At 39.2% G+C, this 25,996-nt stretch overlaps 1 protein-coding gene across 3 annotated transcripts in view; it reads left to right on the forward strand.

The window, feature by feature from the left end:
* Positions 1–397: 397 nt before the first annotated feature.
* abcc6a (ATP-binding cassette, sub-family C (CFTR/MRP), member 6a) overlaps positions 398–25,996 on the forward strand; it is a 34,181-nt gene continuing 8,582 nt past the window's right edge. Inside the window, exons 1-17 of one of the 3 annotated variants that reach the window (XM_077524079.1) lie at positions 398–1,121; positions 4,762–4,938; positions 5,044–5,169; positions 9,567–9,704; positions 12,899–13,021; positions 16,212–16,273; positions 16,401–16,532; positions 18,092–18,298; positions 19,222–19,399; positions 20,693–20,854; positions 20,952–21,044; positions 21,489–21,692; positions 22,166–22,312; positions 23,633–23,720; positions 24,185–24,254; positions 25,560–25,686; positions 25,789–25,965. In XM_077524079.1, the coding sequence (XP_077380205.1) occupies positions 1,080–1,121; positions 4,762–4,938; positions 5,044–5,169; positions 9,567–9,704; positions 12,899–13,021; positions 16,212–16,273; positions 16,401–16,532; positions 18,092–18,298; positions 19,222–19,399; positions 20,693–20,854; positions 20,952–21,044; positions 21,489–21,692; positions 22,166–22,312; positions 23,633–23,720; positions 24,185–24,254; positions 25,560–25,686; positions 25,789–25,965 (2,253 nt within the window). In that variant the 5' untranslated portion in view covers positions 398–1,079. Of the gene's footprint in view, positions 1,122–4,555; positions 4,685–4,761; positions 4,939–5,043; positions 5,170–9,566; positions 9,705–12,469; positions 12,630–12,898; positions 13,022–16,211; positions 16,274–16,400; positions 16,533–18,091; positions 18,299–19,221; positions 19,400–20,692; positions 20,855–20,951; positions 21,045–21,488; positions 21,693–22,165; positions 22,313–23,632; positions 23,721–24,184; positions 24,255–25,559; positions 25,687–25,788; positions 25,966–25,996 lie in introns of those variants that run through there. The other 2 variants (XM_077524080.1, XM_077524081.1) reach the window with 2 other exon arrangements.

Genomic DNA, 25,996 nt, shown 5'->3' on the forward strand with positions numbered 1-25,996 from the left:
ACATACAATTACGATGAAGCTTTGTCCTCTCAAACAGCTGACTGGATTACCAAAGGGACTGAGAGTGGACATTCTTGAAGGAATAATTCCTTCATTGGCTGAGTTTGAAATGTTTCGAGTTGTCATTTTTAGCATTTGTGACAGCAGACCATGATGATTTTAGGGTTTCTACTTCTATTTCCAAAACTGGCGTAGATGACTTATTAATGAACTTTGTCCTCTATTTGCCTTGTGTCAGCAGTTTTTTACTAATACTTGGAAATTCATGTGACACTAGAAATCCCACAAAAAAACATGTACTCATAATTTTGTTTGAACTGGGAAACAAATCAATACCAGTATGGTACAAATGTGCACTCACAAAGCAGTTTTTGCACAAATGTGCAAGTTTGTTCAGCTTTACATGACGACATGTCACCCAACAGTGACTGAGTTGCTAATATCCGACTCGGACAGTTTCTGAATGATGCTTTTGCCGCACTTTAAATTGTATAAGTTGCAAAAAACTGTGCGGTCAGATGAGGTGATGTGTGAGATGTGGGCAAAAAAGCAAGGAGGAGAACTTGAAGAGGAGGCAGTGAGGGAAAGTAGGAGGAGTTTTTCGGGGTGGGGGACCGTCATCCCATTGAGGGGAGTAGCTTTGGTGTTTTGATTGAAATCCAGCAGATGTGGGATGTGTGAGAGGGGTGTGCGAGCGAGAGAAAGAGAAATATTTCCACCCACCTAACAAGGACTCATAAACAGGCAGGCAGACAGGGTGAGAGTCAGAACTACACAAGTTCTCAGGGCAGCAGCAGTTCAAACCTATGCAAACTTTCATTGAGAACTGATGTGCTATTAAAAGGGAGGACAAGTCACACAACACTCACTCGCTAATAAACACTGAGCCATTCAAACACATTAGCAAGGACAGGCTTAATTAGAAATATTGGCATCCAAAAGAGAGGAGAGGTCCATCAAGGACGCACAGTGAATTCTTTATCCTGATTGGGGCACACACGGGTGCTGAAGGTGTGTGACGAGCAGGACGGTTCCAGCCTAACAAGTGGAGGATCAGAGAGGAAGCAGCAAGCGAGTGGATGGATGCCTTCTGCCGACTCAGTGGCCTGGACCCTCTCTGGGTGAGTCAACAACAACTGTCCTTTTGTGTTTTCTCTCTCTCTCTCGCTCTCGCTCTCCCTCTGCTATTTGTCAGATTAGGTGAAAACAACAACACAAGCCATGTGAGGCTGATACTTTCTGCCCTCAAATATGTTGTCAATTAGTCTCGCTTCTTGTAGCCCACGTGGGAATTTAACAGACTGTTTTGCACATTTAAGTGGGGCAGGAGAATCGCCCCGCACGCTGCAGCCTGCCGGAATGTAAAGTTCAGAGGTCGAGATTCCTATGCTTTAGGAGATCTCCATATTTCATATCTCAGCTAAAAACAATGTCTGCACTTCAGTTGGAATGTTCACGGTCAGAACTTGCCTCTTTTCAGTCCGCTTTCATCACGCCCCCCTTCTATGTTTCTGGTTCTCATTACAGCACTTTCTGTTTTTGACCCTGCGAGCATTTCAACGACCATCACATGTTAGGAAAACGAAAGCAAAGTATGACTCACATTAAAGTGACAATGTCAAGTTTTTAGCTCTGAAAGAGTAAAGAGATGTTTTGTATTTTTGTACCTTCACTATTTTAACTGTAGTAGTAATGAGCCTTACACATACCTATGAAGCAACGTCATTGCTGGTCTTTTTGGTCACAGCCTTGAGGTAATGATGGGAATTTCTCTAAAACATACAAAGCCCAGCGGTCTAGAAGAAACATGCTGGAAACTTAGAAATGAACTTATACAATATGTATACCCAAGAGGGTCAATTTCACCTTTTAACTAGACTAAGTGCAATTTCTGGAGAAATTGCGTGGGAATGCTGAAAGCACATTGAGTAATAAATTATGAAATTATAACCTCCTGGTTACTGGACAATACGCTTTACCAACTGTGCCACCGAGCAGTATCAGACACCTGGTAATGATGATAATAATAAGTTATATATATATAGAAGTGGGCGTGGAAACTGATACTTGGAAAAAGTTCAATGACTGTCCCATTTAAATGAATGAGGAAAAGTTGATATTAAATGTTAAATTGTGCGAATACTGTTAAGTAATGTGGAATCAGACAATATATACCCTGGGAGGCGTAAATTTTTGAAGCTATTTGAAATTTGAACAATGTCAATTGGAAGTATTATGTGGGAGTTGTTGCAAAAAAAAGTGTGGAGAATAAAAATCACACTATTCCCACAATTACAAATTACTTGCACTGCAGCTTTATGGACACAGTCTTTTAAATCCATATGGTGCAAGGAGGGTTTAGCAGTTTTGTCTTAACATCAGCGTGTTCGTCATATGAAGCAGACACCTTGTGACATCCAAGCTGCTGGTTTGCTGAAACCTTTTCAGTCAAGAGTGAGAAAGTGGATAAGATGTGAAATGCACATGAAAATGCTTGGAGTGCGTCCTCATGAAAGCCTTCTGTTCATCCCTTTGCCATTGACCACAGGAGTCAGAAGAGTCTGTGAAAGTTGCCGCCCACTCACTGGCTCTCAAGAGTAATACTGTTTAAATGAACCTAAATGCACTTACAGAGTCCACAGATGCACAGTGAGTGCAAATCCTTTCATTACATAACACTGACCTTTGATATTTTTTTGTGCGGTAGTTTTTTTTCCACATTTGAAAAAAAAAAATTGCCGGGAAACTTATATGACTGTGGTAAGACAGACAAACATGCAGCTGTAATTCAAAGTGAAACAGGTAGCTGCTAGTCAGATCATGATTCACAACCTTTTGGCTCCAGAGGCTATGAACAGTGGCAAATTCGTGGTAAACAGGGACTAATCGCTATTCATGCTGGAACATTCACTCCTTTGATGTTTTTACACACCCTTTGTACAACAAAAATGTAAACACGCCTTTTAGTCAATTAAGTAATTTGGAGTTAAGCTCGTAGTTCTCCTAGAATTTTTATTCTAAGAACCTCTCTCTCATCAAACACCAGAGATTGGGAGCCAGGCCAACATTAGTGACCTTTGACCTCATAAATGTTATTGTGAATGAATGGACAAAAGGATACTACAGACACATTTCAACATCTTCCAAAAGTCTTATCAGAGGAGTGTGAGTTGTTAAAGGTGCTCATGCGCTCAGCGTAAAAACTGCTGCATCTTCATTTTCGTGCTCGGGCAAGTCTAGTTTATTATTATGTCTAGTTTGACCCATTTGAGGGGCGGACCGAGGGCTTTTTCTATTACACATCCCCGGCACACGCACCTGACAATTTGATGACAATGAGTAGACTACAGGTAGACGTTAGACCAGCTAAAAACTAGCATTAAATGAACAGCTAAAAGCTAGCATTAAGTGACCAGCTAAAAGCTAGCATTAAATGAACAGCTAAAAGCTAGCATTAAGTGACCAGCTAAAAGCTAGCATTAAATGAACAGCTAAAAGCTAGCATTAAGTGACCAGCTAAAAACTAGCATTAAATGAACAGCTAAAAGCTAGCATTAAGTGACCAGCTAAAAGCTAGCATTAAATGAACAGCTAAAAGCTAGCATTAAATGAACAGCTAAAAGCTAGCATTAAGTGACCAGCTAAAAGCTAGCATTACGTGACCAGCTAAAAGCTAACATTAAGTTGTAGCACAGGTGGTGTAACACAATTTTAGTGGATTGGATTGAAGCACAGGCAGATTCTGTGCTCCACTGATTATGTGGTGGATGTCATCCTATTTCATTCATAAAAGTGACAACAGCGTCCAGCCAAACATACTTTGCGTGCATCTGTCTGTCATGCTACCGCCATGTAGACAGAGTGTCTCTCGCTAAATTGTGCTGAATTTCAAGAAAATGAGAGGAGCTGCTTCAATAAGCAAGGAATCAAGTTAGCTGCGTTCAACCACAGAACGCCGCATAAGCAAATTTCTACCTGTGCACATCTACAAAAATACCAAAATAAAGGAAACTCCACCCATGCAGCTAGTTAGCTTTGCGCTAGAATTGCACTGGGTGAGAAAATATGTTCTTTCATTTTCACTTCCTTTAGAATGACTGTCTCAATCCACATTTGTTGAACTAGAGCACCTTCAAGGGTTTAATGACAGAGCTGTGCATGGGTGGTTGTCATATAATGACATTGCGGCGTCGAGCGCTCTCCCAAGTTTAGCATTGCCAATCTGTGCTTCCATACGAGGAACTTTTAAACCACTTCCTTTGGCATCTTGTTAGCAGAGCCAGACAACCTGCAGGCAATTGAGGTGATGAACAATAAAACGCAAAACGACAACAACAAGCCACTTAGTATACCATTTTGTTGCGAAAGTCTTTGGTTCTGCCAATGTTATGTAATCTAAAAATAAACAGGCCAACAAATGATTTGCTGTGTTTGATCTTTGTCTTGCTTTGTCCTACTTTAAAATGACAGTGACACGGTCAAATACATTTGAAGGCTGACTCAGCTTTTCAGAGAAAGAAAGCCCTCCTCACACACAGCCCAGCCTGTACTCACTCACAATTTTGTTGACTGTTAGTGGTTTCACTCTGTCCTGCTAGGAATGCTCAAACGTAGTCTGCATTCTCTGGATCTGGGCCTTTCTTCTCACTTTCTAAGATGATTGATATTTTGCAGTGCAATATTGGTACTTCATTGATCATTTTCAAACATACAAGTAATATAATGAAACAATAAATCCTATTTTTGTTATCCGTCTTGCAGGACTGGAACCGCACATGGTACACAGCCAATCCAGACTTGACCCAGTGTTTTCAGAACACAGTTCTAGTGTGGGTCCCCTGTGTCTATCTGTGGTTCCTAACCCCCCTCTACTGCCTTCACCTTTACTGCCATGACCATGGACGCATTCAGGTGTCCTCCCTTTGTATCGCTAAGATGGTGAGTCTTGCATAAAATACGTGTGATCCTCTGTTACTTGTGGAAAGGATATACTTGACAATGTATTAAAATAAAACCTGAACCTGATCTCACTGTCCCATTTAGGTGCTCGGATTTCTCTTGGCATCCTTTGGCTTTGTGGAGTTTTTCTACATTTTACTGGAGAGGAGCGAGGAAATCGAGCAGCACATGATCTTCCTTCTTAGCCCCATCATACGCAGCATGACTGTGGTAAATACAAAGGCTTTTCTTGATTTCTTTTTTTTCCCACCCTTTCTTTTGTTGTTAGAGAGGGAAAGTGAAAATTAGTAAACATTTCAACAATGAAATATAAATGCACTAACCTGGCCATAGCCAGCTGGATATGCGCTTCACTCAAGTGAGTTCTCTGCAATATCAATATGGCACCTCTCCACGGTTATTTGGTCGGGAATGGTGGGACATTCTGTACAATAATTACAGCTGATTGGACGATGCTTCATTGGTGAAAATTTCGTCTTCGTTTTTGCCACCGAACCCCCGCACCCCCACCCCCGCTCTGCGATTGGCTGGAGGGGTGTAAACACTGTCTTTCCACAGAAACGTCCCGCTGTTTCCAAAACAAACACAAAATGGCAAAATACAGGCTGGTTTGTGTTTAGAACATAATCACCACCAGAAATGAAGAGAAACCCACATCTGTAAATTAAAAAGTAGTTTGTTTGTTTAAATTCTGTATTTAAGAACTGCATTTTCCTGAGTGAAAACGGCAGACTGGCCCTTTAATTTAGTTAAATCATAATTTCTGAATGGGCACCGGATACTTTTTATGGGAAAAGTTGGGCCCCAAGTTTTTAAAAAAAACAAAAGGTTAAGAACCTGGCCAGGTGTGTAAGTAGGACTTTATGTGTCTAATATTTTTTTTTCTCTCAAAGTGACATTGCCAAATTCTGACCTAGCACACATATTACAGTATTTTCTCGAGTCAATGTGAACGGGAATCGTTGGACAATCTTATCATCTTGATGTGAAACTTTTTTCTCTTTAAAGTTCCTCTTTTTGCCTAAATAATTTTACCTATAGCATGAAGGCATTCGCAACAGTCAGCAGTCCTACAATATGATGATTCAGTAAGTCGAGGCAGGTCTCTGTTTAGTGTAAGTGAGTAAACACTATTGATTCAACCTCAAACCACCCATCAGACATTCCTCTGGTGTTGCCGAGGGCAACAAGACATTTCTGGGAATGTGGCTCACACGTTAATGTGCAAACACATGAAAGAATATAGAGTGTACCATTCACTGACAAGACATGGAGGTGAAAAGCAAAATAAGTTAACTGTAGAATAATTGTGTTACAGTTCATGTAAATATTGCATCACCCTGCAAACATGCTTATATTTGACTATCAATCATCATGACTTTTTCTTACATCATTTACAGTTTCATGTGGGAATAGTGTACATAAAGGCATAGTTCAATGAGTGTGTGTGGTAGTTCGATGTTAAATTTTATTTATTTATTAGGACGTTTATTCATGACCAGGGTCTCATTTGTGGAAAGAAAATGTACAAAGCTCTAAAGTTGCACAGTCACAGTATGACAATTGTGTACCTTGACAAGACTTGGGATGATGGATGCGACACAATTCAGTCAGATGCACATCTAGGCACTGCTGCTTGTGTGGCTTCACTTACAAAGCTCGCACTTTGCGTAGTCCTTTTTTTGGTTTCTTGTTCCCCAACCCAGACAGCCTTGCCCACCTGTGGTCTTTGCAGACTACCGAATAAACACAAGCACGTGTTTGGATAAAGATGCACTAAGACATCTCTTGTCTTGAGGGTTAATTTCAGAGATGTTCATTTATTTTGGGGTGGTTTATAATATATATTAATTCTAAAACATATTCAATAGTGATAGCACTAGTGGAATGTGTTTTCAACCCTGAGGATTCTTGGCTCAGGCCAACCCATATTAGTTAACATTTTAAGGACCATATACAATTTTACCCTTATTGGTCTTCAGGTGTTTGAACAAATTGCTCGTACTGCTTCTGCATAAAACTGTTTTGTCATCCACTTGGCATTTTGGCACAACTTTATCGAGTGGTACAGAATAACACCACACCACGCTGCGCTTTCTTCACATTGGTGTTGTCTGTGTCAGAGATGAGTCGCACGTTTGATGCTATGTCTCACGTTTCCTTGTCACGTGGCACGAACCAAAGTAATACACTGCCAGATACACGAGTGCATCAACATACAGGATAGTAGTTGAAGTAATCTATCTATTACAGTTGAAAGTGATCTATACACCCACAGTTGTTATTTATTAGTTCACATCAAAATTTGTTTAGGGAAATTGATGCCAAATGAGTAGTAAAACATGTGAGATTGGAGATATGGATACAGCAATATCAATACGCCCATCCCTGGTAATTGTAATAGATCAGAACACTTAAGGGCACTAATATATAACTGTTAAATAACTGTTGTGTGACGTGACATACTGTAAAAGTTGAGCCTTCGTCATTCCTGTAAACCTCCAGCGTAATTATAAGGTAGGGATTTTACTCTGGGCTCAGTGACGGATTTAGTTCCACCCACTTACTCATACAGTAGATGCAAACAGGCTTGATGACTTACAGTAATATGGCAAGTCATAAAAGGGACTTTCAATCGCACAGCACAATTTTCGGTCATTTACAGTGAGGTTTGGGGTCATGCAATTTAAAAGTCATCATCTGAAGACAGAACGTGCCAGAAATCTGGGACTTTGAATTCTTACAAAATATTTAATTCAGTATTTGTCTAAAGTCAAGTCTTTCCAGACACTGACAATCCTTGCAGCAACCCCATAAAGGGGCCTACCCTCTCAACCTCCACTCTTCCATCCCATATCTGCAAATCAGTATATAACGTGATTAGAAAATTATTCTAATCGTCTTTCTGAGCACAATGCAAATGTTTCTTCTTGTGACATTGGTTAGGGGTGGCTGAAATACAGTTTTCTGCATAACTTTGGCAGATCCTGCATCAAGACAGGTGTAGTGTGCAAAAAATGTACTTTATACTGCAGAATTTAAGCCAGGATCAGCCAATATTTCGCTTTTTTTTTTTTTTTTTTTTACAAAATTGGTGATCAGCTGTAATGTCTTGATTTGTCTAAAAATAATAATAATAACAATTATAATAACATGTTATATTTAATGTTTATCAGTGTTTTTTTGAAGAATTTTAGTTTTTTCATTTTTCCCATGTATTTCAATTGCCGTGAATTACTTGTGGGTTTTTACTATTAATGGGCGGGGCCATCCCTATCACCCGTGAGTGACTATAGAGTAAATATAAAAGATGAAAAATGATCGATTATCGGGGTTGGTTGGTTGGTTTGTTTGTTTTTTGTTTTTTAAAACTCGCTGATCAGTAATCGGCCGAAAAATCCCTTATTGTTGTTGTATTTCGCAGTGATATAGAACTGCCACCTACAATATGCCTACTGAGACATTTGGAATATTTTGTACCTTGAATACCGTGCGATATCAAACATAATATTGTGCATTTTTACATCACTGACTGCACACTAGTGTAAACAATGGAGATTCCACTTTACCACTTATTCATTAGTGAGTCTCACAAAACTGATATTATTGTAAGGCCTGAAATTTGGTTTTAAAGCTTATTGAAATTGCGAATTTACTTTATGTTGTGGCCTGCAATTGTTTATAAAATGTGAGCCTGTTTCAGTCAAGTATTCTTGTGTTCAAGCAGCAAAAGGGATGTTAAAACATTTGACTGAATTCCGTCTTATTATGTAAGTAAGAGATATTATAGAATGATGTCATTTGTCAAAGAAAGGCAAAACATGTTGTCCGCCCAGTGCCTTCTGAGATACGTTCCCAAACACATAAACAACAAGTTTGTAGTGGAAAAGAAGAGCCCAAGAGCATATCATCAATGTTAGACCACCAAATGGGAAGCCAGCGATGTTGTTTACATCAGTGAGGGCACACAGAAATCTCCCCATATTAAGTTGTTGATGGGAAAATCCTATTACCACTAGTCTTTAGTAAGCAGTACTGTGGCTAATCCCAGGTTAACCAATGTGGTGCTCTTTTGGAAACTTAAATTGACTTTTTACCCACTTGGTGAGCTGGCCCAGTAGTGTGACGTCTCATTTGGCCAACCAACACATGACTCTACTGAGAACAACTGTGTCCCAACACTGACACTTATTTTGTAGAAAACAACATGAGCGGCTTTATCTATGCGTACATTTTTTGTTGTGTTAGTTTGTTTTTTGTTTTGATGGCAGGGCTAAGACGGCCAAGGCTTGATCAAACCAAGCTGAACTTTTCAGCTCTGTCGGTAGTGAAATTGGCGGTGAAAACTTTCAAAAGAGCGCCTTGTTTTCTTCCACTGACTCAGTGAAGCGTTACTTCCTTACTCTCTGGCCTCATGAAAACATGTCATATAATAAAATTCTTCAGGATAGTAAAGCGAAATGTGTGCTAATGTTTGCTTTAACTGGTAGAAATCATAATAGATTTCCAAGCATTAGAAAGCGTTTGGCACTATTTTTGCTAGCTTTGGCAAGAAGCTTCCCCTATAAATGTATAAATCATTCCTCTCTCTCTCTGTTTTTGTTCAGATTCTGGCTCTTTGTATCATCCAGTTGGAAAGAATACGAGGTTGTCGCTCTTCTGTATTCCTCTTCCTCTTCTGGGTCTTGGCTGTCGTTTGTTCCCTGGTGCCTCTCAGAGCAAAAATCCAGCTGGCCATAGATGAGGTATGTTGTTATTGTTATCTGTTTATTGCAATAATTGATTGTTATGTTCGTTTTATATTAAGTTAGATGTACACATGTTCGTCAGGTTTGTCCCCATTGAACCTGTAGGTTCAAATACCATGCAGTCATATCTAATCAAGTGTGCTGCTGCCCATAGTCTAGACACAAATTTCCAGGAGCGCAGCTTGAGCTATATGCTAAGTCAGCAAAGTTATTTCATCCTCCACTTTAACCCAAGGTAACTGAACATTAACCATGTGTTGGGGGATGACACTGCCAGTTCTGGTCAAGCCTGCATGCGTTTAAATTATTCTTTTCTTCCTGTGCCTGCTGTGAAACACTGCAATCATTGTTGAATGGGGCTAAGTTTATATGTTGGTGTGCAAAGCCATTGGCCCGTTTCATTTGTATTTCTAAGAAAAAAGAAAGAAAAAAAAGAAAAAACACAAACAACATGCATCCATATTTTTGTTTTATCGCCCTCAGTGTGACATTCCCACACTGCTTGGGGTTTGTAATGATGGGTCTGGGATAAATGCTGGTGAGCCATGGCAGTGCAGGGTCAGACCAGAAGAACGTCAGTGCTGAGGTTATTGGCTCATTCGCTGGAAATGCACTGCCAGATGTAAATCTATACATACACTCTTCAAGCTTTCACACGTTGGACAGACGCTTTGAATTAAATGTTATATAACATACACGGATATCACTATTCTCCTTTGGGTAATTTATCCATGGCATAATAAACAGTATACAATTTCTTATTAATGGCTTATTTTCATCTGATAATCAAAAGTTACACACGAATGAGATTTTAATAGCTTTTTATTGGATTTATTTTCTCCATTTGTTTACACTTATTGAACGTTTATCCAGCTCGTTTCCTTATAACTGACAATGACAATCATAATTAACATGATTAATTATCATTTGAAGCACACTGGCCTAGTGGTTAGCAGGTGTGCCGAGCCTTCCTGTGTGAAGTCCGCATGTGTAGTAGTGGTTTTCTCTGCGGCTTCCTGCCGCATTCCAAAAGCATGCATCTTAGTTTAATCGAGGTCTCTATTTTGTTCACAGGTGTTAATTAATATGGGTGTGAACGGTTGATTATACATGTGTGCCCTCTACCCCACCGATTTCTGCAGACTTTTGGCATAGCTGGGGTACAGCCTGGCGTTATAGGAAAACAATTAACACTCACATTTACACCAATTCAGAGTAGTCAGAAAACCCGTTGATGTAACATGTAACACATCTACAATATACTGTCAAATATACTTATTGCCACGGACATTTTGCTGTCACATACTTTCCTGACACATTTAAAACATTTGTAAAGAAAGTGACAGCGGTGAAGGCTGAAGGCAGGGTTCATGTTTGTGGACCCTTGGCCATTCTTACTTGACCTACATTTTTCTCACCCACACTTCCGACCATCTTGACCTAGTTTTTCTATATGTAGAAAGATACATTTGGTCACATTATATCCACTTTCGAGGCACAGCTCCATAGCGTTCAGAGAAATGTTTACCATAGTTGTGGATTGCATACATACCCATACTGTTGCACAACAAACTAGCTGTGGCTGTGGCACTGACCCAAAAGTGAAAATGTGCCAAACAAAACAGCTTATGTATGTCTGTAAGACAAGAATAACATTTACAATACATACAGACATGTATAAGTAGTTTATGTCACAGCTGACTCTTTCGTCATACGGCGGTTACTAAAACTACAATTTCTGGATTTTCAGTTGTGTGTCAGCATTTATATGACAAGATTTTATGTATTGATAGCAACTGTGCTCTAAAACTTGACTATTGCATCTGTGTTGTGGGAGTACAGTCTAAACCAGTTGTTCTCAACTGCAGTCCTCGAGTACCCTGATCCAGCCTGTTTTCCATGTCACCCACAAGCAACACAGGTGTTTCAAATGATTAGCTAATTAGCTAGCTCTGCATGCAGCCTGCTAACAATCCTCACATGTCTTGGCTGGGGAGAGATGGGAAACAGGCTGTATAGAGGTACTCGAGGACGGGGGCTGAGAACCAGTTGTTACGAATTGAGGTGTGGTGGTGGACCCAGGTGCAGGGAAACAGTGCGTGGGGGCAGAAGTGTAGTCCAAAAGGGATTTAATTAAGCAAAAAAAGGAGGTAAACAAGGCTCTAGATGAGAAAAACAATAACATCCAAAAAACACGCAAGGCAAACCATGGGGGTAACTTCAGGGCAAAAAACAGGCAGCATGACATGAGGGAAACACAATGAATCGACGCAGACAACACGGAGACAAGACACTAAATACACATACACTAATTGACAATTAGACACAGCTGGGCAAGACACAAGTGGCAGAGGATGCTAATTGGTTGGCACATGAGGAAGGGGAGGCAAACACAGGTGGACATGACAATGCTTGACAAGACTAGGGAGGCACACAAGGACAACAAAACAAAACACAGATCATGGCTGAAACTTAAAGAAACATGAGGATAAACTCAAATCAAACCAAACCCACTCAAAACTAGAACACTGACAAAAGCAAAAACTAAACCCAACCCAAACCAAACCATTATACCAGTGCTCTAAACCAGTGTTTCTCAACCCTGGTCCTTGGTGCCCACTATCCAGCCTGTTTTCCATGTCTCCCGATTCCAACGCAGGTGAGGATCGTTATCAGGCTTCTCCAGAGCTTACTGATTAGCTGTAATTGGAATCAGCTGCATTGGAAATTGGGAGACATGGAAAACAGGCTGGCTAGTGGGCACCAAAGACCAGGATTGAGAAACACTGCTCGAGTTGAAACCATATCCTGTGATATAATGTGTGCACGTATGAGGCAACGGAAATAAATGGGAAAGTCCATTTAGTGCTGTGACTGGTGAAAGTGCACCCAAAACCATAATGAAGATAGATGAAGTCAATGGTATGTTGTGTGATTTGTTGAGGAAATTTGGTGGAGATTAAGCCATCAAACCAACATGTTGATGCCACTGAAGACTGTCGGTTGTATAATGTTAGTTTTGCTTTGACATTTCCATCCACAAAACCATTAATTGCCTTTGTGGTTTTAAAGAGAAAAAAAAAGTCTGTCTTACAAAACGCGCCTGTAATAGATTAGCTACACCAAATCAACTCACTGACTCATGTGTTGCCATCGTGGTCTCTAAAGGTTGGTGTTTACTTACTCCACAGGGCATTGACTCAGATATTGTGAGATACTTGGCTTTTTTCTCCTACTTCACCATTCAACTGGTCCAGCTCTTCCTGTGCTGCTTTGCCGACCTGCCTCCAGAGGGGAAAAACGTCTTTGAAAAGGTAGGGAGAGGAAAATGTACCACACTTTTGTTTAAAATGTTGCAGATTTTTGGTTCAAGACTTTTGTTTGCAGGACACTATGCCTTTTGGAGGCAATGATGTGATTCACCTCCTCACCCTCTCTCACCTTACTGTTTTAGCTTCCTGTGAGGAGAGTGTGAACAAGCACGTGTGGTTTTTACTTGTCCTCCTGCATACCGTTAACATGACACATGTATTTCAATGACCAGTAGAGCCTTAAACACTGTAACCGACAATAGTATACACAATTCTGAACATCCGGGCATTTTGGATATACGGTATAAAAACAAACGGCATATTGTATTGCTTTTACCTGTGACTAGCATACAAAGCTCTCAGAACAATTATGCCTTATAGTTAGGTGTGTGGTTGGATATTCCAACCATGACATGAGGGAAAACATCATCTCATGTTTTTCCCATGGACCCTGAACGTGTAAAAGCAGTGAAAGAGCGGAACCGGACAGTTCTAATTGAAGGCTAACCAACCAAGTGGTAAGAATAAGTTTTGAGCGTGATCAAATGTATTATTTCACTCACAGAAGCTTACGTGTGTGAATGAGTGAGTGAAGAAAAAAAAAAAATCCGTGCGTGCTTTCAAATTGCCGCGGGAGTGACGTCACGCAGCTGACACGTTCACCCGGCCCCGTTTGCGACAAGCCACCCCCCGCTCTGCGATTGGCTAGAGGGTTGTAAACACTGTTTTTCCACAGAAACGTCCCGCTGTTTACAAAACAAACACAAAATGGCAAAATACAGGCTGGGGAGGTGGGGGTTCAGGACAAAATTACCACAAAAGGTTAACAAAAACACAGATGTGTAGACTGAGAGAAAGTTAAAGTGTGTACATCCTGTATTTAAAAAGTGCATTTTCCTGAGTGAATCCGGCAGACAGCCCCTTTAAGCGTTAACCAGCTTGCATTATTAACTATATAAAGGGAGTAAAGCCCCCTCTTGTCGGAGTGATGTTTATGCTACCCGTTTTCTAAGGAACAGGACGGCAAACATATTTTCTAAATAAAAATGGGCGAAACATCACTCCAGTCATCCAAATCGCTGAAGTTATTCACACAAATGTCCTGCTCTTTTGTATAGAATATTAAACCAAATATCAAATCACCACCACAGCTCCGTGCTAGATAACGTGCCGTATGCTAGTCTTTTGACATGTTTTAGCTAGCCCGTCGCACACTTTAATTTTATATGGAACAGTTTTTACATTATAATGTACAATGTTCAGATGACCTATGAACTAAATTGTATACTCAGTATTGATTCTTTCATTTTAATGTATAGTAATGTATGTATTAGTGATGTCAGAGTTAAAGCGTTAACTAATTAATTAATCACAAAAGTTTATCATATTAATCATGTATTAACGCAGATTAATCACACTATTAATTTTGACTGCAGATGGTCCTTTAGCTGACAACGAATGGTCACATTAAAAGTTGCACAGATGGTGTTTGAGAAGTAAACATAACTGCATGCATTAAAAGTAAAGCATTTAATCAATGTTTGCGTATGACATTTGGAATATTTGTTGGTCTCAAAATATTGGGGTCATTTTTCTCCCCATTTTAAGTTATACAGTTAATTAGCTGATAAGAAAAAGAGGAGGATGAGAGCGTGTGGTGGATCAAAAAATATTGAAGACGTCCTCATAACATTAAATGTTGAATAAAATAACACATAACAGGTGCTCGTCAAATTTGCTGGGGAAAAAAATGGTGAAAAAAAAGCCTCTTTAATTAAGTGATTTATCGTGATTAATCTGATGGAGAAAAAAATGTAATCGTTTGGCAGCTCAAGTATAAATGCACATGTGGCTCTTGGCTGCATGTAAAGATATCAATCTAATATTCACTCAATTACGTCCAATTTCTTTTTCCATTGCAGGCAGATTGTTTTAGTAGTCAAAGGACATTACATCACAATTTGAAATCAAAATAATACTCACAAATCAAATTACAACGATTCAAAGTCCACTGCTTTTCAATAAGCAGAGAGCTTGTTTTCACTGAGTGACGTAATTGTGAAGTAAGCTTGGAATTGTCCATTAGCGATGACTTATCACTGAACACAGCTCTACGACGGCGTATTATAGGGGGTCACCCAATGTGAAAAAAAAATACAAGATGAGATTTAAAGTCAACATAAGATTTAAATTTGCCATGACGAAATTTAAGTCGTCATCAGGATGACAATTGACAAGAGAATCCTAAAGTAGGACGTATGGGGCAGCTTTAAAAGTCAACTTACCGAAACAAACTTCATGTGTGTATCCTGGCGTTACAACCGAGCTCCACGTGACCGATTGACTTTAATGCTGCCATAGACATCCTACTTCAGGATTCTCTCTTAAACTGTCATTGCGATGACGACTTTAAATCTCGTCTCGTCACATCTTTTTTCCCAAGCTAATTATTTGTATTTGTTACAATATAAACTACATCTTTATTATGGTCGTTTGCAGCAGTGTAGAACTGCACAATGTCATAATGAGAGCTGTTCCTGATATTTGCCTACCAAACCACCTCCTTCGGGACACTGAAAGTGAGACTCTCATCAATCAAGCAGCAGTGTTGTGATGTAATATTTCCCTGGTGATAAACCATAAAAACAGCTGGAAAAGTCCCTAGCAGATTTCTGGCCGCTGGTTTGGTGTTGTAGAAACCACAGACTGGCGTCGTGGACACACCCATTGGTCGTTCCTTGATGTGTCCTCCTCTTCTTTCCTTCTCCTCCTCTGGTTAGACTTACTCACAGTAAGAGAGGAAGTGGAGGATGAAACGTTGGAGTGTTGGTATGAAGACAGCAAATAGCTGGTGAGGGGGTGGCAGGATGCAGAGAAACATATGTTTGAGTCGGCAAACTTTTTGTGTATGTGTGCGTCTGCTGTGCATATGTATAGGACAGTTTGCGATGACACATTTCCTCTCCGTCTGCTGCTTTTGACCTCAAACATCATTTATACCTTGTGCTAACACTGGGCGCTATTTACAGGATGCTGACTCGTGGGAGCTCATAGCCTCTACTCTGAAACACCATTTACTTGCATTTCATAAATACACTCTTTTCTACTATATGGATAGCAAACGCGACGCGACGTGGCTTAGCATTTAAAGTTAAAAGAGGAATCACTGTTTTTTGTTTTTAATCTGTTACAGAATCCTTGCCCTGTGAAAGACGCCTCTTTTTTGTCCAAGATTCTCTTCTGGTGGTTTACTGGGTAAGGTCCTCAAAACCTCCCCTTTTGAGCCCACAAATGACTCAGCCCAGCAACATTTGTAGTTGTTTACAAGTGTGTGTTCTGTTGATAATTATATGTGTGAATCATCACCACGCTTACTCCTCAGACTTGTTGTGAAGGGATATCGCACTCCTCTGGCAGCGGAAGATCTGTGGACGCTGAGAGAGGAAGACACGTCACATAAGATTATCTCTGTGCTGCAAGAGGATTGGACAGTGGAATGTGCCAAGATTCAAAAGTGAGATACCGTAACCTCATGCAATTCAGATATATCAAAATACAAAAACACATTCAGATTGCATGAAGACACTTTAACTCACGTGTATGTTTCCCTGGTTTGTAACACTTTTTATTCAAGTTGCATCATGTCAGTGATTAGATCATTATGTCATAATAACCCTAATGACATAATCTGATTTTGCTGACATCAAAAGGTAGAGCAAGCGCCACAGATTACATGAGTAAAATGTTGACCATCAGACTTGCTGTGTTCATTAAAAATTCCGACTGATTGTGCATGTACCTATTGAGTTAGACCAGGGGTCTGCAACCTGTGGCTCTGGAACACATGTGGCTCTTTAGTCCCTCTTCTGTGACTCTCTGTGGATATATTAAAAAAAAATCTGTAAAAAATTGTATTGTTTACACATTTTTAATTGAATTAATTATTTAGATTTTTTAATGACTAATTAAATATTTAAAAGATGTCAGCGCCCAAATTTTTAAGTTGTCAAAAGATGAGAGATGAAAGATTTGATGAAAAACTTTAAAAATTACCTAAAAGTGAACAAAAAGGAGACCATAAAATGTCAAAAAGGAAGACGAAAAGCAGAAGGTTACCATAAAATGTTCAGGAAATTTACAAAAATGTCAGTGAATTTAATTTAAAAAGCCAGAAAAGAAAACATTCAAAAAGAAATCATAAAATATCCAAAAACCAAAAATAAAACCCCAAAATTACCATAAAAATGTCTTTAGAATTGCAAAGAGTCTGAATATTAAATATATTAAATATAAAAAATAGGCAGAAAAGAAAACATTGAAAAAGTAGCTATAAAATGTCTGAAAACAAAAGTTTTCCCGAAAATTACCATAAAATGTTCACAAAATTGCCCAAAATGTCAGAAAACTGATAGCAAAAAGGCAGAAGAAAATGTAAAGGAATCGCCATAAAATGTCTGTCTAAAAAGGGAAGAGGAGATACAGAAAAGGACTGTGACATGTCCATAAAATTGCCAAAAATGTAAAAAAAAAAAAAATAAAATAAAAATTAACAGAATGGCAGAAAAGAAAAAAAAAACATATCCAAAAATGGAAGAAAATAAATCTGTACATATAGGATGCTGCATATTTGTGAGTTATGGTGCAGCTCTAGTTAGCTCTTATGTGCCCACAGTACATTAGACTAACCCTCAGACACTGTTCCTTCATCACAATGTTCAAATATTTTGTGGCCTAAAATGGCTCTTTTTATATAGGAAAGGTTGCTGACACCTGAGTTAGTCAGTACTCATCAACAGCCTCATGTGGCCTGTCATATCATCCATTCCACTGCTCTCACAATGTGACCATAAAGAATATTTCTCAAAATAAAGGAATCTTCATATTTTTTTCACTATAACCAGCTCTCACCATCTTGACCCAACTTGATTTACATGGTCCAAAGTGTGACTGTGCTATGATTACAAATCCATTCCTACTGTACAATGAATAAATATGGAGCTAATGTGTTGCATAGCAGGTAATAATAAATTGACTCCAGCAAGTGTGTGATTATGTTTTTCACCCTCATGACAGGCAGGAAAAGGCCTTGACATCAGGTGTGGCATTGGGGAGCAGGTTGCCCGACCAAGCTCAGCTCCTCAGGAAGCTTCACAGAGAGCAGAGCTCTGGCTTCTTTCTGTTCAGAACTCTGGCACGCAAATTTGGGCCATACTTCCTTACTGGTACCATGTGTATCATATTCCATGATGCCTTCATGTTCGCCATTCCTCAGGTGTTGAGGTAAGACGAAGCACAGCAATTTGTTCTATTAATCAGAGGTGTGTCCAAATACTTTTGGCCATTCTCTAAGTGTAAGGTAATTTTGGGGGCTCCAAGATCACAAAAAAACTGTTTTGACATAAATGAGGCCATTTTGGTAAAAAAGAAGAAAAAAAAGTGAGGTTTGCGGAATATTGTAGTTATGTAAGTCATTATATTTATAAATAGAAACTGTTGAGTTTGTGTTGCTGAGACACATTTTCAGTGCTTGCGCCCCACAAACCGAGTGACACTGAGTTCAATGTACTGCGTAAAGCAGCTGCCAAAAGCTCCAAACCTCAAGTTGGACTCAATCTACCTGGATGGAATTCAGTTGAAAACAAAGATGTTATGATGATTTCCAAAATAGGGCCAACAAAAATATCACCTGTGACATATTTATCCCAGATACTAATGTTAATGTCATTTTGTGGACATTTGTGTCAAAGACAACTAAACAAAACTGTAATCTGGCAACAATGACAACAAGTCAAGGCCCCCTCTCACCGTACTGCTCCAGTGGTGAGACTGGAATGTTGTTTTTCAGAACACTGATTTATTGGAAGTGTTAATTAGCGTCATGGATTTGTAAGCAAAAAAGTAGACGAAACCGCAGCCCTTTGCCTCAGTAAGGCACACAGCATAGGTCTGTGAATGGCACAGACACAGACAGACCACAATAAGACAGTTGCTGGCATGGTGTGAGTGCAGGCTGGCTACAGGCTGAGCAATGTTGCGCAAACAAAGCTGCTTTGTTTTAATTTAAGTGAATTTGTGTGGCAATCGCGAGACACACCAAAGTCTGAATTTGAATGCTGTTGACAGGGAAATTGCATCTGTTTCTTCTTGATTTGTGTAAGTGGTGCGTGCAAATGTGCGAACTCTGCTCTTCTATCTGTCTTCAGTCTTCTCCTGGGCTTCATGAGAGATGAAGATGCGCCATTGTGGAAGGGCTACTTCTACGCCACTCTCATGTTCCTGCTCTCTTGCCTCCAGTCCCTCTTCAACCATCAGTACATGTACACTTGCTTCACAGTGGGAATGAGGGTTAAGACTGCTGTTATGGGCCTTGTTTACAGGAAGGTGAGCATTGTGTATCCTGATCCAAAACCACATTGTTCCACCACACTGTAAAAAAAATGTCTGCAGAATTAACAGTGGGCGGCACAGTTGATTGACTGGATGGATGAATTAACAGTGAATTTCTGTAAAATCGTGACGTAGAAAAGCTGTAAATACAAAAAAAAAAATGAAGCATTATGTTGTAAAATTCTGAACCAAACACAACTGTTGATTTGATATTAGAACATTCTCTAATTATTTTAATTTAAACACAGAAGCTTTAAAACAAAAAATATTGGGATACAGTTAAAATTACATCATTGCAGTGTTAGAATAACATTTTTTGTTACAGGTTCTTTAGTACATTTTGTTTATGCCAAATGAAACGTGCATTTTATAAATTCATATTACAGATAAGAATATTAGACATAGTCCTACAGTAAAACCATGTGAATATAAAGGTTAAACTAAATTATTGTATTCATTTAAAATTGATATACTGTAGACCTAATTATTGATTTATTACAACACTTTAATTTAAAGGAAAAAAATGGGCAGCTGATTACGAAAATAATTTTGTGCAATACTGTGCAAATATAAACAACTTTACATAACAACTTGTATTTATATATATATATATATATATATATATATATATATATATATATATATGTATATATATACTGTATATATATATAACTGTACTTATTAAACTTGTATATTCAACAGTCCTTTACTGGTAACATAACAAAAACAGGGTGTCATAGCTCAGTGGTAGGGTGGTTGTATTGCAACTCTGAGGTTGTCCGTTTCGATCCCACTGTGGTGTGACTGTGTCGAAGATCCATGAGCAAGATAATGAAACTCCAGTTTTTCCTGATGCTGTGTAATAAGTAAGTAAATGAGTAGTCAAAATGCAAAGGACTTTGAGGAAGGTAAGGTAGGAAAGCACAATACAAATGAAGTACTATTTACCAAGAATATTCTGCTTTTACACTTTTCATGCAGATTTTGTATATTGTACATTTAATCCCGGTAAAATGTACAAGTTATTATGTAAAGTTGTTTACATTTGCACAGTATTTTTCCAGAGAATTTCTCTGGCAACCACAGCTGCCAGCTTTTATTAATAAAAACAGCATCTTTTTAACTGCATATTCTGACAGATGTCCAAAATAAAATGTCTTTGCTATGATGAAGACTTAGCATTCAATGTGAACTGTGGTCGAGACATTTAGCCCAACCCTCATTGACTCATTCATTTTTCCCCAAGACTCTTCTCGGAATAGAATGTCTCTTTTGTTGTCATTCCAGTCTTTGGTGATAAATAGCTCTGCCAGAAGGACCTGCACCGTTGGAGAGATTGTAAATCTGGTTTCAGCAGATACTCAGAAGCTCATGGACTTTGTGGTCTACTTCAATGCTGTCTGGCTGGCCCCTATAGAAATTGCCCTGTGTCTCTTCTTCCTGTGGCAAGTATGTGAATGTAGATTGTTAATGTGGCTCTCATTTGTCTGATTAAAGCTTCTTCCACTATTACAACTAAAACCATTGTTTGCCTTCCTTTTGGTAGCACCTTGGACCATCAGCTTTGGCAGGAATTGCCACAGTCATCCTCATTTTCCCACTGAATGGACTGATAGCAAAGAAAAGAAGTAAGCTGCAGGTAAAATAATACTAATATTAATAATAACAACACAGGAATACTTCCAATTTCTTTCTCGTATTGCTTGTTAGGTCCAGATTCTCACATCTGGTTTCGATAGTAGCCGAGGAGCCATGCGGGTTTGGGGCTTGGATGGTACACTTTGTCTTGTCTTTTCGTCCACTCTTCATAGTGTGGCTACAACAATGACTGGATAGAGCAGGCTTTGCAATTTTCGGAGCCGTCATGTGGTTTTATGAATTTGAAGTCTAATTTAATCAAACCCAGTACTGGACTGTGACCGCATTTCTGGCTCTTAACTGAATTGTTACTATATTCAAAAGTTCTATTATATTCAGAAAAACATGTTATGTTGTATTGAGAGAACAGATCCATGCTCACAAACATTTTTTGCTCTTTGGTGTGCGTAGATAAAAACTTCAGATATTTTTTTCTGGTTAACAGGAGATTCAAATGAAGTTCATGGATGGCCGCATTAGACTAATGAACGAGATCTTGAATGGAATAAAGATTCTGAAGTTCTATGCCTGGGAGAAGGCCTTCCTGGAGCAAGTGTTGGGCTATAGAGAAAAAGAGCTGAAGGCCCTGAAGAAATCTCAGATCCTCTATTCCATCTCGATTGCATCTTTTAATTCTTCTTCTTTCATGGTAAGAACACTGCATTAAAGAAATGTTGTTATTTTTTACGAACAAAAAACCATAAACACACCAAAACCCAACATCAACGCTGAATCATCGTTATGTGGATGAGTGTTGAAGCGCTTGAGTACCTTGAAGGTAGACAAGCACTGTATAAGTGAAAGCTATTTTACATTTCGAAGTAACCCTCAGTAGGATGCAATGCAGAGCTACACAATCTAGTTATTAGTACAATAAATTAATACAGTATATTTTTAAATTTGGGTGAGACTCAGTTCTGATGTTGGGGGTTTGAATCTGGGCTCCAGCCTTCCTGAGTGGCTTTTCTGTAGTATTTGCCACATACTTGCATGTGTTTTCCCCAACTTCCTCCTACTTTCCGAAAACATGCGTTTTATATTCGTTGAAGGCTTTAAATTGTATGAATGTGAGTCTGGGTGTATATCTGCATTTCTATAATCACGTGTGTTGCCATCCTCCAGATTGCTTTTGCGATGTTTGGAGTCTACATCATGCTTGATGACAAAAACATCCTGGATGCGCAGAAGGTTTTTGTTTCAATGGCGCTTATCAACATTCTGAAGACTCCACTTAGCCAGCTTCCATTTGCAATAAGCACAACCCTGCAGGTAAGCATACACTCAAAATTGCCATCATATTGTTTGTTCTTACGCTCCCATATAATATATACACTTTCATAAATAAACTAATGCCCAATGAGCTATTAATTTAACACTATGCTTTTTATTGTGGTTGTATCCTCTTTGATATTTGTACAGTATATTGACGTGCCTATATTTAAATCATTCAAAGACGCTTCTTACATGTTGAATGATTTGATCAACAGATACAATTCTAAAATCTCTTGTCTTTGTGTTACAACTTGCTTCTACTTGGTTTCATAATGCAACGTAACGATCATAACCAATCATATAATTCTTTTGCTGATGAGACACAATTATACGTATCTGTGTCTGCTGAACACCTCACCTCACTTGAGGATCTCATCCAGTGTAGTAGCAACACTGAACGGCAAAGAATTTTCTCCAACTTAATGTGGACAAAAGAAAAATTTTGTAGTTAGGCCAGAATTCTTTGCAGCATCTCTGTAAAACCCAGTGAGCACGTCAGAAACCTATGGCGTAATTTTTGACGATGATCCTAACTTTGAAAGTAATATGTCCTTTTTTTTTATAATTTAAAGAACATTTCAAAAATTAATTCATTTCTATCTCGATTAGACTCTGTAAAATTGATACATGCATAAATCTTTTATCATTTAGATTACTGTAATGCTCATCACCCCCCTCCCCTCCTCTCCCCCACCCCGAATTAACAAATCAATCACTCAAAAACTTACATTTGTTCAAAATGCTGCAGTTAGAATTGTAACAAAACCAAACATGTACCCGCACATCATTCCAGTTTGTGGTTAAGTATAGAATCAATTTTAACATATTACTTGTTTTTTTTAAACTCTCATAATGGTGCTGCCCTGCCTAATGTTTCGTACGTGCCCACTATACACCAGACAGACACCTTGATCCACATGTGAATTTCTCCTCAGTATACCACATATACATTAAAAGATGCTTTTAACATATGGTCCAACACTTCGGAACGCTCTGCTTTTTGGAACTCCACTCATCCCCAACAATGTCTTCCTTTAAATGTAATCTTAAAACAGCACACCCACATACTGGGAGCCATGTGTAATATTTTGACTCGCATGTAGCTAAATGAGGTAACCAAAATATTTGAAGAGCTCGAAGTACGATATGGCGCAAAAACACCCTGGCAGGCTACTTGTACTTGAATGAAAACATTTCTGACAGTGCCATTCAAAACCTTGCTACAGCTCCATTAGATCACACTTGATTTCGCAAGAGCTCATAATGTTGTGGCCGGCCGGTGTACAGTCAGATGATGAACTACTTTCTCTGTTCCAGGCTGTGGTTTCACTAAAACGTCTGGGAAAATATCTGTGCTCAGAGGAGCTCAAAGAGGACAATGTCTTGAAGGCTCCATTGAGTTCTGGTAAGAACCCCACCTATGTTTAAATGATTACACTGGAGGAAGAAGCTGCTATTTCCCCTATAAAGACTGTCATAATAAATGTAGGCATACCGCAAGATTTAGTTGTTTGTGTTTGTGGAGCACAACAGTTTGACATAAATGATGTGCACTGTCACTTCCTGGGCCTCCAGGATGACAGACAGACAAAGTAATGATAGGATGCTCCCATTTAGTGGTTGAACATAAATCAGCAGAAGAATTCAAATGTTAGATTTATGGGGAGAGAAATTAGGCAAACATGCTCCACTTTTCTGTCTCACATCTGTCAACACTTGCTCAGACTGTCTGTAATTCGCACGATGAAGTAAATCTACTTGTAATAACAGCCTGACAGCGCTCTGATGATTCTCTTGAAGGGGCATTTCTTTTAAAGTGTTATCTCTATATGCAACATGTTATGACTCATTTTCTTTTCTTATGCTTAGATGGGGAAGATGTGCTGATTGAAAATGGAACTTTTAGCTGGTCTGCGGAGGGCCCTCCATGTCTTAAAAAGTAAGAGCTATCAAGAGTAGCTAAAGGGGAAGTTAACCTTAAATATGTGACCTCACTAGTTTAATTAAAGATGTATTCAAGGATTTTCTCAAAAAGTAGATGCCAAATGTCCGTTTGTCACTTTTTTAAAAGTGCGCATGGCAGACATCCTATCAGCTCTCCTGTCTCCATCCGCAGGGGTGGAGCCGGGTGCAGGTGCGCATGCTCAGCTAAGAACGAGCACACATGAGGTCGTTACGGCAGATTGATTGACGGGATTGAGAACCAATTGATAAGATGATCCACCCGGAAGACGGAGAGACAAAAGATCCTTGGATACACCTTTAAACACAACATTCATATTACATTTGTGGAATATGAGTTATGCAGTAAAATTCAGCCGTTTTTATCCATCTCAGGGGGCGGCCATTTTGCAACTAGATGTCGACTTAAGATGACATCACAGTTGCTCAGGTCTCAGGTAACAACAACCAAACACATCTCAGCTTTAGAAAATAGGTGAGCTGTGATTGGTCGTTGCCTGAGACCTGAGCAACTGTGATGTCATCTTAAAGGGATACTTGACTCATTGAGCCATTTTTAGCAGTAAAAAGTTAATATTTTGTCTATAATTAATGTGGTAATTTCATTATTTTTCATGTACAATTAATACCATTAAAAGTAATTTTTCCACTTGTTGTCGACTGAAGATGACATCACCTGTGCTGAGGAAGTAGGTAACGACCAATCATGGCTCAGTTTGCTGACCAAACCCAGAAAACAGGTGAACCATGATTGGTCGTTACCTACTTCCTCAGCACAGGTGATGTCATCATCAGTCGACAGTAAGTAAAAAAAAAATACTTTTTAAAGGTATTAAATGTACATGACAAATAATGACATTGACAATGACAAATTCATACTGGACAAAATATTAACTTTTCACTGCTGAAAATAGTTCAATGAGTCAAGTGTCCCTTTAAGTGGCAAGTGGCCAAATGATCGCCCCCTGAGATGAATCACAGCTCACCTACTTTCTGAAGCTAAGTTGTGATTGGTTGAGAGCTGAGTCACTGTGATGTCATCTTAAGTCTACAGCAAGTGGCAAAATGGCCGCCCCCTTAGATGGATAAAAACGAATGGATTTTGCTGCTTAACTCATATTCCACAAATGTAATATTAATCAGAATGTCATGTTTAGACTACTGGGGTCACATATAACATATTGTCAAGAATTTTTTGCAGGGGGGGCGTTGACTTCCTCTTCAAAAACTTTAGAAGTGAATCAGGAGTGACATACAGAACATTTGTTGTTGCTTTTCACAGAATCTCCATTCATGTGCCGCGGGGTTCCCTTGTGGCTGTGGTTGGACATGTGGGCAGTGGAAAGTCATCGCTATTGTCTGCCATGCTTGGAGAAACGGAGAAGAGAAGCGGCCGCGTCACTGTGAAGGTACGACAGAGTATTCTCCACATTTAAGCCCTCGTTATGTTTGTATCGTTAAAAACACATTATTAACACTTTGAGTCTTCTCTTTAATATGCATATTTGCAGGGTTGTACAGCTTATGTGCCTCAGCAGGCCTGGATACAAAACGCCACATTGCAAGACAATATCATTTTCGGCCGTGAAAAGCTGAAGACGTGGTATCACCGTGTGTTGGAGGCCTGCGCCCTGCTGCCTGACCTGAACATCCTACCTGCTGGTGATGCAACAGAAATTGGAGAGAAGGTAAGGACGGTTTATTATACTGCCTTAAATT

This window comes from Festucalex cinctus, chromosome 6 (assembly GCF_051991245.1).
Source record: "Festucalex cinctus isolate MCC-2025b chromosome 6, RoL_Fcin_1.0, whole genome shotgun sequence".
Taxonomy (NCBI): Eukaryota; Metazoa; Chordata; class Actinopteri; order Syngnathiformes; family Syngnathidae; genus Festucalex; species Festucalex cinctus.